Source organism: Antennarius striatus, chromosome 6 (genome assembly GCF_040054535.1).
Source record: "Antennarius striatus isolate MH-2024 chromosome 6, ASM4005453v1, whole genome shotgun sequence".
NCBI lineage: Eukaryota > Metazoa > Chordata > Actinopteri > Lophiiformes > Antennariidae > Antennarius > Antennarius striatus.
In genome coordinates, this window is record NC_090781.1 from 21,612,226 (window position 1) to 21,625,093 (window position 12,868).

Here is a 12,868-nt window from a genome sequence, read left to right on the forward strand (position 1 = left end):
CCGTGAAGTGGTAATCATAATCAGAATAGAAACGGGAGAGGAGCGCAGGGATAACAGCAGAAAGGGAGTTATCGGCCAACGTAAACAGCCATAAAATGTTTCTTAATGCAAATGCATGTGTTGGTGCTCTCCAGCGATTGCAGCCCCGCCAACGCAAAGGCCATTAAGGGTTTATCAGAGGTTTGCAGCGGTTTGGCAGACCCATTCACAAACAGATGAATATGTGTTTTTGTGTTATTAACATTGCCTGCTTAAATGGCTGACTGAGCGCCTGCCTTTCTCCCGGGATAATGGGTAGTCCAAAGACAAATGCATGCTTTAGTGCTATGAAGAGAAGCTGCAGAACGAAATCTAAAGAATCTGCCTTGCCACTCCTGTTAGCATCACGTTTACAACATCATAGTGACCCCACATCACCACAGATTTCAGATAAGCCCCAAGGTCAGACACAATAAGGTGAGGACATGACTCCCATTAAATTCTTGCAACACACACGTGTTTAACAGCCCCCGTTCTCACTTGCCTCTGGTTGTCCAGATGCTCCCATCACAGCAGCTTAATGTTCTCGCCAAAGAGGGCTCAGTTTGCAAATGACAGCACCAGCAGATAAATCTCTTTACATGTCCTGGAATGACTTTCACAGATGTGTTTTTAGACGGTATAGCTGGAAAAGGTCTTCTGTCTCCTGAGTCAACAGCTGTTAAGAACATCATCAAGGTCCCGGTCGCACTGGGCGTTAAAGTAATCCCCCCGTGTTGGTTTTGTCCTGCCCTGGGGGAAGGATCAAATGGGAGGTATTCAAAGATGATCATTCATGAACCACATACATCAACATTAATCCCATAAGTGGATAGCTCTGACTCTGTTGGGTGACACCTGGCACCAAGACCACAGGTCTAGGAAGCCAGGGGGGGAGGGGTCAGGCCTGGTTAGAACTTGGAAAGGAGCCTGTTTTTTAATCCACTTGAAGACCAGTGATACTCCATGCTCTGCATTCATTTAAGAGGGATCTACACATGCTTTCAGAATGCTTATGGATACAAACAGAAGAAATAATTTTACAGAACAAAAGATTGTTATATCTTGGTAGTGGGAACAGATGAGTCAGTGGATTTGAAGCTAGAACAGTTCTACCCACTCAATCCACCACTGATCATCTCATGATATAAAATGTTTGAGAGCTGCTGCATGATTAATTCTTGACAGAGGATTGTGTCGAACCAGGTGTCAACTCTCTGAGAGCTCTCTACCCATTGTTATGAAGAACTTTTCTGCCAAATTGGTTTTGGACGAGCGACCAGAGAGCTCAACTTGCTGTTTAATACACAATTAAAACCAACAATATTACTGGCTGTTTATTTGCCTACGGTTTATTCCCTGAGGTAGAACTGACTTACAATTAAGTGTTAAATGAAAATAACTTTTCAGAGGTCGACTGCTTTTACCATGTTGGTGTCAACACAACAGAACAGGTTCACATGAGCGGAGCAGCAAATCTACATGGACCCTAGCATTTCCTGGTGGAGATTACAAGAAAATAAAGAAACTGGCAGGAGATTTGTGCTCTGACTTTTTTTTTTTTGGTCTGTCAAATCATGTCCACAGCCCCGTCCATTCCTTAATATAATTACTGTGCAGTTGAAGGTATCTCAACTGTTTATTGATAAATGATCAACACAATAATTGAACAGCGTGACTTTACTGGCAATGTGTCCACAAAAAAATGAAATTAATGAGTGGTTCTTCTTATTGGCATATGGACAACAATTCCCATTCTAGGTTTGAGTTTCATTCGCGTTCATTTCATTTTGTATTATTTAAAGGAAAACAGACATCAGACAAAATTGCAGTTGAGAAATCAGCTATTAATTAATCAAGAAGAATTTTTAAAAAGTCCTTGAGGTAGCGCTTTTATTCCTGGTTGTCCTCCCGTTTCTCAACAAACTAAGAAAGAGGTGTGGTTACATTTTCCATTTGTGGTGTAACATTTTACTTCATTGTAATTCTAAAAAAGGACAATGCTGATTCAGTTGTGTTCTATTCTTTTAAGGCTAAAGGGATTTTTTTCACATGAAATAATTGTTTTTGGTGTCCTTTTTCTAATTTTTTTTAAATTTAATGTTTAATGTTTGATTAAAGGGAGGGGGACAGTAATGCCAATCTGTCTCAAGGTCTTCTTGTTCTTCTTATATGACTAGGGGCCATCCGATGTCTGTGGCCCCTAATTGGCAGGATTTTGCGTGCGGCCCTGGAGGTGAGGCGAATGAGGTGCCCCCCGGCCTGTTTTGAGGCACGCTTCCTGTGAGCTGGTGGGGTTCCTTTCTCAGATACGGAAGCTGCAAAATGATAAAACAAAGACATCCTTTAGTTTTTTTGTTTGTTTGTGTTGTAAAAATTGATTATTGATCAGTAAACATCCACATGACATTTTTTATGACTTGCCATTGCACTCTGACAAAAATGGTCTCACCTTCATCAGTGTGGGAACATGCCTCAGCCCCTGGAGTCTCCTCAGAGTCACCAACATGCTGCGTATTAGCTGGTGGAGTTTCAATTTCACCTTGAGAGTCCGACACTGCAACATTTTTTTTTTTTTAAAAGAGAGAGACAAAAACCTTTAGTTTTATTGTTCATATTTTTTAACAAGATTGTTTTTCTTCATTATGTGGGAAATAGCGATTTGCATAAACTTTTATTTTGAAGGAGCCATAATATGAGCTTTGATTTGTTAATTCCATCAATCCATCTTTCTTTTCTGTTGTACGAGACTTGTTTTAAAAGTTTAAATGTGGTGGTTTCTTCCCCATGTGTGAAGGCAAGTGCTCAACGACACTTTAAAGTAGATTATTGATCAGTGAACATCCACACAGCATCAGGAGTTTAATCATATTTCACTCTATTGACAATAACAATCTTACCGTCTTCATTGTGGGGACACTCCCTTTGTGTTTCTGCCTGTGAATAGGGGTTGTGACGCAAGGGATGGAGGTGGACTCTGCTGTCCATCATCACATCGGCTGGAGGAGGAGGAGGAGTAGAAGGCAGGATGAACGCCTCAGCATCCGGACTCTCCACAGGGTCACCGACACGCTGACCACTAGCTGGTGGAGTTTCAGTGTTAACTTCAGGGTTCGACACTGCGACATATTTAAAAAGAAAAGGTTGTTTTTATTTATATATATATATATATATATATATATATATATATATATATATATATATATATATATATATATATATAAAATTATTTTTTATTTTTTTCCCAATATGTAGGAAATACAATTAGTAAGGACTTATATTTTGGAGAATGTTATGATATCAGATCTGATTTATAAATTCCATCAATTCGTTTTATGACTTGTCTTAAGGTGGTTCCTTCCCCATGTGTTAAGGTAAATGCTCAGCAGCGCTTTAAAAAGTGATTATTGATCCGTAAACATCCGCACAGCATCTGGTTTTAATCACATTTCACTCCAGCTGACAGAAAAACGGCCTTACCGTCCTCAGTGTGGAGAAACTCCATCTGGTCCCGGATCTCCTCGTTCAGGAACCATGAAGGTGGTTCAGCGTGGGGTGAAAGCACGAAATCTATGAATTCATTATAGTAGGGATCATTCTCTTCTAACGCCACCCGTATCGTCGTCTCAAGAATAAAGTCGTCCATTGTGAACTGGTTTTCTCCGATTGTTAAACTGGATCAAACCATTGTGTTCAATGTCGTCCAGCTTCCTTATACAAAGTGTACTGTATTATATAATAAAATCAAAGCGCTTCTAGAGGGTTTTCTCTATGACGTGTGAAAAATCAACGTCTTCACGTTTTGTCTTGTTTCAACGTTACAAACTGAATGGAGTTCAACCCTGTTTTAGATAAAGATAAGGTTTAACTTCATATGGTTGTTTCTTGTGTATTTTCGATCATTAACTGACGCAAATTATAGAAAAAGAAACTCGGAAAAAATAGTTTCAATGGTGTTTTTTTCCGAAGAAAACTATTTACCAATAATTGCGAATGACAGACTGTTAGACTTTTTTTATTAAAGGCTGATGGAACCCAGTTAAATATTAAGATAAACTGAAAAGTAGAGGTAATTATTTCAGTAGTTTCGTTTGTTTTACTTTTTTCGTCAAATGAAAAATCTTCCTGGGTGCCCTTGAAGGCAGCATCTCTGGTGCGAAAGTAGCAAAACCAACGAGTAACGAAACAGTGAGCAGCCAATCAGATTTCAGCTTCAGCCCAAATTCGAAGGGAAACTAGTGAATCACGGAAGTGTATACTTATTATTATTGTTATTTCTGTGTCTCTGCATCGCTGTGCGAAGAGAGAAACTTTTAGGAGGGAAATTTTGCAGAGGAATCTGAATCCTGGCAATAAAACGAACTCCGACGGCGAAAGTTGTCCACCTTGTGGTGGGCGCGGTTGGAGCCCCCGGGGGGTCGCCCGGTAGTGGAGCCAGTGGGATCCGGTGAGCCATCGTTAGCTCCTGACAAGTTAGCAGCTAACATGTCACAATGTTAGCTGCTAACATGTCAGGAGCTACTGATTCTGTGGAGAGTCCTTTCTCTCCTCATGATGAGCCTTTAGTTAAATTGTTAAAACACCTTGTAAATGCATTAAAACGTTGAAAACCAAAATCATTACCTCACAGATTCAATCGTTAAGTCATGGCGTTTCATAAAATGACATATCGGTTAAAGTGAGCAGTTTAATAATGTGATGTTATAATCTGGTAAAATGAACAACAAAAGAGAGCCTATAGGCCTGTTTTTTTAATTTATCTTTTTAAATTTATTTATAAAGATTTGTTGTTTTTTCCAAAAACAAACAATACAGCAACAAAAATCCTCTTTTTAAAATTGCAGGTGAGTTTTTTTGTCTGGATTGATAAGAGTCCTATGGACGTTTCCAAAGCCTTCTGGCAGATTCCAGTGGATGGGGAGTCACCCAGCTCGAATTCGAATCAGGAAACAGGATCTACACTTCCTCTGAACTAACCAACAAACTGCCTGCTCATGGTAGGATTGACAATTAAAATTGCCAACAACTAATTTAATAGTCTTTTTTTTTTTTAATCTTTGTTTTTCTTTTGAAACTGCTGCTGCACCTTCTACTTCAAATTCACTTCATTGAGTTTGTGAAACGTGTCCGTGAGGAATGCAGGTTTCACGAAGAACTTGTTACAGCCGAAGCCTGTGCAGTTGCTCCTTCATGTCATCTCTGTCTATGAATCTGATATAAGTTATAAATAGTGTTCCTCGTCCTTTGATATGTGACCAATGCCCCTGCAAATGGTTTTGTTGGGTAGAGAAACGACACTTAGTTTTCTGACTGCAGAGCCATCAAGCATCGCCGAGACTATGTCTGTAGCTCAGGGAAGTATTCATTCCTTCATTATGGTATGCAGCTTTTTACACTGCGCCACAACCTCTTAAGAGGCGAGTTGAGTTTTTGCCAGCACCAATTCACACTTAGTAAAAACAGCCTGTTGAGCATGGGAGTTGTTGTTTTTTTTCTTTTTCTGAAAAACTCAACCAGCTTGTCTTTGTGATGTGGGTGTTTGTTCTCTAAGCAGCGTCTTAGCTTGTTTGGCTTCAAGCTGTCACAAGCTAGCACTTTCAGACAGACCACACACTGCGGTCTCTCCTCGTTGCTTGGGGTTTTACAGGTGAGGCCGAAGGCTAAGTATATGTCATCACATCTTTGCTTCTCTGTTGTGGAAGATAATTGCTGTGGAGGCACATTGGGCATCATTGCTCCATCCTCTGATTTGTGTTTATGGACCTCAGTCAGAAACTTGTCCATGTTATGCTAGCTATCTCAATTTTTTATTCATTCATTCCCAGGAATTGTGCCCCCCTACTTTGGGAACCCCTGCCTTAAGGCATCTGATTGATACTCATCATCCATTTATGCCACACAGTAGTTTAGACTTTGAACCACAATTATGAGTTATTAGGTTAAAGGGGCACTGCATCTGGCACTCCACACTCTGTTTCACACTCATTAAGAGCTCATTAGAGTGGAGATGGTTCAACTGAGCTTGCAGAAATATTATGAAAATATCACTGTAAGTACTACACGCACATGATGTATCTCTCAAGGCATTCAAATCTCTCTGCAGGCTGAAGCCGTTCTGTCGTTTCCTAACAGTAAGATTTTAACCTGCTTGAATGTGAAACCAGAGCTCCACTGCATTATTTTAAAATTCAAACAAGGCTATTACACCTGTCAGTGTGCAGACAGATCGCACACTGTGGTCTATAATACACTTTTTTTAACGGTGTTCTAATACACTTTTTAACCTTATAAAATGTTTTTTCTTGAGAGAGAAGTGATGAAGTCTAATTAATTTTTGGAAATCTGAGCAGAAGAAAATTCCCACAACATTTTAGCAGATTATTTGTTAGATTAAAAACAAGTAAATATCAACACATTCACCCTTTATTTGTTGTACTCAGGATATGAAGCTTAGCCTATTGGTTTTGTAACATTGGAGCTATGAATCTTTTCCTTGCAGGGTTTTGTAAGCAAACATTGCCTTGGAAACTAAAAAGGTGTTAATAATCCAATTGAGAGTGGCCATCTATTTACACAAAGGAAAAACCCAGATTAAATGTCAGGTTCAAGGTCTGTTAAGTGGAGGTTATGCCTTCTCTAATATAACTATTGCCTATTTAAAAAAGAAATTATTTCTGTAACTGGTCTAGAACTGGTGCACAGATTTTAAACTGCAAGTGCAAGTAACACATGAACAAACATTGCATTAACAGTCAGTGTCATGTTCATCTTTTATGTGGATGGAGTGATGGCTAACGCCTGACTGGAACCTGTTAACATCCTCATGTCAGCACAGCATCGTGTCTGTATTCACAGTAAATTACTGCAGAAAAGTCTGCAGTAAACATTAAAAATTCAGAAGCAAATAGCATTTTCGACCAGCTAGTGGAACTGACATTAGCTTAATAGACCAGATAATAAAATCCATCAGTGGCAGCTTTTATTTCATTGGATTAAAAGTGATTTTTGCAGGCCAGAAAAGACAACTCTGCTTTTTGTCTCCCTCTTTGTGAAAACAAGAACCCATTGTTTGGAGAAATACTATGAATCTGAAGTGGTAGATGAAATGATTTTATTATAAGCTCCATAATTGCTGTGAGCGAATAAAAAGCTTGGCGGGGGTGGAGAAGGTGATCAAGAGATCACGGACGCACTGGAGTTTCATACGGTGGGAAGACAGATCTAATGAGGATCGGTTGGATAAAGTGAAGTGTGTTTTTTCTTTGGGGTGGACTATGACATCCCATGCTTCACCGAAAACACACCGGGGTGAGTCAGCGCCATCCGGCTGCACTACCCGTATCTATTACCATAATGATGACTCAGTCCTATCCCGTCCTGACCGCCCTGTCCTGTCCAATCCCACATCGGTCACCCTGCCCTCTCCTCTCCTACTGTCTTATCCTTTATCACCTTGTCTTGTCGTCTCCTATTCTCAGATTGCTTTGTCATCCTTCTCCTCCCTCCCGATCTCTCCCTATCCGGCAGTTTATCACTTTTCCGATTTGCTGACACACCTACAAACAGCCGGTGTCTTTAAATAGTACGGTCAGGTAGAAGGATGGGATGTTGTTGTGATGAGCGGCCGCAAAGTCATCAGCCCTCATTAGCCAGCGATCTGATTCCTTCAACTCTGTGGACGGATGCCGGCCAGCTGTGCGACCAAGCCGTTCCACCGTGTTCACCCCCAGCAGCAATCACAGCACATGTGCCGGGGCTGAAAATAGAATCTGCTGCATCATATTCCCAAACGCTCCAGGTAAAGCACCTATGACTCGACATATTGCTGAGACTGTCCATGTCCTTGCAGAAGATAGATGGAATCTTATCTTTATACTTGAAAATGTACGTCAAGGTTTTCACTGAACGCAGTTAATCCTGGCGGATGGTGTTAAGGCGTGACCTGTCTGCGATATTGACTGTGATAAAGATCTTAAATTCCTCTGACGTCGTGAGGTGAGGTGAAGCTCGTGAGGTGTGATATACACTTTTAAACCATGACCCCTTCCAAAGTGAGGTTGAAGAAATGCACATCATGAAAACTGTAATGCATAATAACCAGCAGGCTCTGGGGCCTCCGTTCTGCATAGCTTTAAGTAACAAATAGAATTCAAATGGAAATTAATTGCATAAGAGAAGAGATAAGATGACTCAAGCTCTCATTAAAATACTCAGCCAGTCAGTGTCAAAATGCTGCCAAGATGGTCACTGTGAGTGACTTAATGAATCAAATGGGAAATTTAATTTAGGATGATTCCTGGCAGCGTTTAAAAGCTGTTAGATGGCAGCTCGTAATGCTCTGAACGTGCCAGGATTGGAAAAACAAGGGCACAAAGGCAAATTCTCCATCAGAGCATCTAGAGGACATCCAGGACCAGCCAACAGCAGCCATGTGATTGGACGCATAAAGACATCTACTGATAAAGAAAAAGAATTAAAAATATTTCACACTGATTGAAGGAATATATTCAAAAACACAGCATTTGTCACTCTATTTCAACCAAATGCACAAAGTCCTCTTTCATGTCTGTATTTAATAAACTCTTCCTGAATTTAGTTCAGAGAACTTTTACTGCTGAAGTAGAAACCTTATTTAACAGGTTGCCCTACAAAACCCGGAAGTCCGGCATCACGTTCAAGCAACAGAAGCACTTTGGTGAATGTGAAGGAAAGACTTTATTTACAGAACACGTTGCCATTCAAGATTTTACAGATTTTCTCGATTATTATCATTATTTTCAACTTGCAACACACATTAAATTTCCTCCTGCATACGTTTTCAGCATTACATTTCCCTAATAAACAGTAGTAATATTATATTACACTGATCATTAAGAAACAAGAAGATTTACTAAGACTTATATGTTGCAATAATATTATAGCCATATATAATGATAATAATCATTTATAACTGTCCTGCCCCTTCCCACATCATAAATCTTGTCTTATTTGATCTTCATCCTGTTTTATTTTGGTAAGCCTGTCCTGTCAGGTTCTCTTCCTGTTCAGTTGTTTTCCTGTCCTGATGTGTTTCACCAGTGATTGTGTCCCTCTGTTTGTGTATTTACGTGATGTCTTTCCTTCCTCCTGTCCCAGACTGTCTTTTTAACCCATTAATTTTAGTTTTAGTGTTTTCCGAGTTTGTTTTCCTCTTGCTTGACCACAGTTTCCAGTTTATTGATTACCCTTTTTGCCTGTACTTTTTGATACCACTGCCTGTGTACCAACTAAGTTACTGTATTAATGATCTAAACGTTTCCCCGTCTGTCATCTGCTGTGGGTCCACATTTATTTGATGCACTCAGAATTTATAACATAAGAACTGCCCTCTAGTTTCCTCATCTTTTCCTCTGTCAGTGACTTTACGAAGTAAAAGTTTTGTATTTGAAATATTTTCATATATTAGCTCTGATATCATCAGATCTCGATCAGTTGATTGATATCAAGTCATTTTCTGTCAAACACACTCTTTATGTCAATAATTTAGATCATAAATCTGAGTCAAAGAGGACTGATAGGTTTTATACTTGTGTGATCTCACGTTGAGTTTTTCTCTGCTCTTCAGTATCAGATCCCGAGACTTTAGCTTCTCCCTGATTGATCGGTAGAAAATTATCCACCATCCATAATTTGGTGTTTAAAATGCAGTAAAAAGGGCATTATTGATTGGTGCTGGGCTATAAGGAGACAGGACAACGTGAAGCTGTGACTACAGAAATGTACCCATCCAGCATGAAACTGCTGAGAAGGTAAAGGCATCTTATAGATTTTATGTGGCTAGAATGCTCTTGCTGTTTAACTAATGAACTCTTAGCATGTATTATGAAGTCACAATATTACATCATTGTTGCGTGCCTGGTCTGCTCTTCATCATTGAAGTACCCCGCTGGTTTGATTTAAGTGTGTGGCAGCAATTCTGACATTTCCTCTGTATGCCGATGTTTGATCTGACAGTCCAAAAGGCTTACCACAATATGAAAGGCTTTATGAAGTGATTTCAGTACTCATCTTTTGCAATCGCAAATTCCAACCCAGTTGCTGACAGTCCTGTTAGAGTAAAAACAGTCTTAATATTTGCCACACGGCCGGCTTATAGCGATGTGACCTCTGCGATTCATTCATAATCAAAGCTCTGTAAGTATTAACCTCCGTTTGAGCTTCGTCAAGACCAGGGAAATTAGTCCAAAGGACCCTTTCATACAGCGTGGTAGTCCATAGGTTCATTTGTCTCCGATTGGTGTCTGAGCTGTGGAAATATGAACACGAGCCGCTTTGGCAGAAGCCCTGCGATGGCAAATCTTAATTTAGGAAGTATTTAAAATTTTGAGTTATTATTGGTTCAAGATTTTGTCATAATTAGATGTAATTACTCTGCTAATTTGAATCTTGAATTAGGTTAAAAATCATTGTTTCAGTTTGTACGATTAACCACATTAGTTATGAAATACTGAAGCATATTGATCACATCAAACAGTTTACAATATAAATCGAGCAAATCTCTCCAAATCTGGTCCTGGTCTGCTCCTCTTGATGTTCCATTGGGTCTTTTTTGGGGGGGTGGGCAGATAAGAACCCTGATTGTGTGCTACTGCCCTCATTTTCAGAGACTAGTCATGTTATTCTTCCTACTTTCTGTCATTAGAGCATCTCCTCTAGGCGCTGTGGTTCAATCAGCAACAGCTGGTTATTACACTGGAGCAAGAGAGCATCTTTATGTCTTCAGGCTTCAACTGGATCTAGCCGCAACGCCGGAGAAGAGCAATTTTCAATTTTTTCATGTAAATCACTCCCAGGGACAAAACAGTGTCATATATAGAGGTTGACATGGATCATTTTTTTCATTTATCATGCAGGGCAAATGGAATATCCTGAAACCATGAGTCAAACATATCTGTGCTCAACATGATTGAGTCATTTCTATATTTCAGATTTTTTTCAGACATCTTCTGCACTGCAGTTATTTTAGAACTAATAAAAATAATCTCTTCTTAGATGCTTTAAAAACCATAAAAGAGGTTTCACTGATCTCACAATAAGATTTACCTGGTTCTAGACATTTGCTGTTCTGTATAAATGATTGAAAACCACTCCAAGTAACCTTCTCCATCATTTATCACCTTGTATTACCAGCAGAAAATCTTCAGGCATGTTTTTTTTCCCTCTCATAACTCATTTTACAGAAAACCGGAAGTGCATTTTTACCACATTTCACTTGATGGTTGAGCAAATCATTTTTCTAATTTTCAAAGTCATTAAATGAACCACACGCCCTTCACTCTGCATGGTGTAATTTAAATTTTTTTAAATTTTATTTTGACATCAGATGGGCACAAACATTAAAATATCAAAACAAAGTTATGAGGAAGTAGGCTAGAAGAGATTACAGAGCAGAGCGTGTTATTGGTTGTTAAACTCAACTGACGAGTTTGATTTGGGATGTAAAAACACAATTTGATCAATGGGAGAGAGCGTTGTGAGACGAATCTTTGTTTCTAGGATGCATGTTCACATGTGGAAATTTAGAAAGACCGTTATCAAAGCTCATGATTTCTGCTAAATAACAAAAGTTAGCCAAAGGCATAAATAGGATATGGATGTCTAGATAAGGGAATTTTTCCTCCAAGATATCTGTGTGTTGATAAAGAGTGGAATTCACAGACTGCCTGTGAATTTATCTTTTTATTTCTGCCCATTTTCACTTATAGATGGTTAATCCATCTATAAGTGAAAATGGTTGTTCTTCTGACATGTGGATCCTCACAAAGCAAAAGTCAGATTGAGATCCCACAATGCCCCGCCTGGCGCCGTCATGTCTGAGATGTTGTTTTAAGCTCCGGCATGAAGGGCTTTTTCTCTGAGATTTAAACGGAGTCGCGGAAAATGTAAATGTGCTTGGACGATTCAGACTTCTGAGAAACTGGAGTTAATTTTATCTATCAGACTTCGTATTCATGTGTCATAACATGTAAAAGTCTGACTTTGTATAATTTGTGAAAAGCACAGCGGCAGAAGCAACTTTTTATATTTCTAAACCCCACAAGTTTATACGCTTGGGAAGGAAAGCACAGCAGGAGGCTGGAGAGAGCAGAATTATAGCTTAACGTCCGTCTTGCTAGAGGAAATTATGCAGAAGATCTCTGAGGGATTTACTTATTTTATTTCATTTCTTAAATCAGTCGCATGTGATTCATGCAGAGGATAGTATTGTGTAGACAACTTAGAAACCAGGTTCCTGTTTTAGGGGTCTGCCTTTGTCTGTAGTGGATGTAATCTGCTGGAAAAGTTTCCCATGTTATCGAGCCGGTGAAAGATTCCATCCTCATCCCCTCTTCGGTGATGCATCTTCTTAAATAAAAGGACAGACTGCAGCATCATTCACTCTCCTAAAATGGTGATTGGTTGCAATCCGCTGTACCTCTAGAACCTGGAGGCCTGCAGGTGAAAGTTATGGCCAATTTTTTGCATCCTCGGCACAGATTTCTGGAGGTACCCCTCTTCTGGCAGGAGGCTGCATTCGAGTGGACAAAAACCACATGACACACATAACAATTGGTTCATCAAAAAGAACTTCTTTTCCGTCGTTTTTTATGGTTTTCCTCTATGCTAACTCCCCATTGGGGAAAAGATAAGATAGGTGTACATTCTATGAATGATGGAACCATCGTGACCGTGCACGACAAAAGTAAATGATATATATTGTGTATGCAGAGTTCGGATGATGGATTTTGGGTTTTAATGTGCTGTCTTTTGACTCTCATCTGATTGCATCATGAGTAAATATTGAGCAGGCAGACGTGATGTCAGGGAATAT

At 39.5% G+C, this 12,868-nt stretch overlaps 1 protein-coding gene across 1 annotated transcript; it reads right to left on the reverse strand.

Moving 5' to 3' along the window:
- Positions 1–2,166: 2,166 nt before the first annotated feature.
- On the reverse strand, positions 2,167–3,664 carry LOC137596208 (uncharacterized). Its single transcript, XM_068316519.1, has 4 exons — positions 3,499–3,664; positions 2,919–3,137; positions 2,471–2,575; positions 2,167–2,336 (listed from the first exon to the last, which is right to left on the reverse strand). Exons 1-4 carry the CDS (start codon positions 3,662–3,664, stop codon positions 2,167–2,169), a joined length of 660 nt encoding a protein of 219 aa, XP_068172620.1.
- Positions 3,665–12,868: the final 9,204 nt, after the last annotated feature.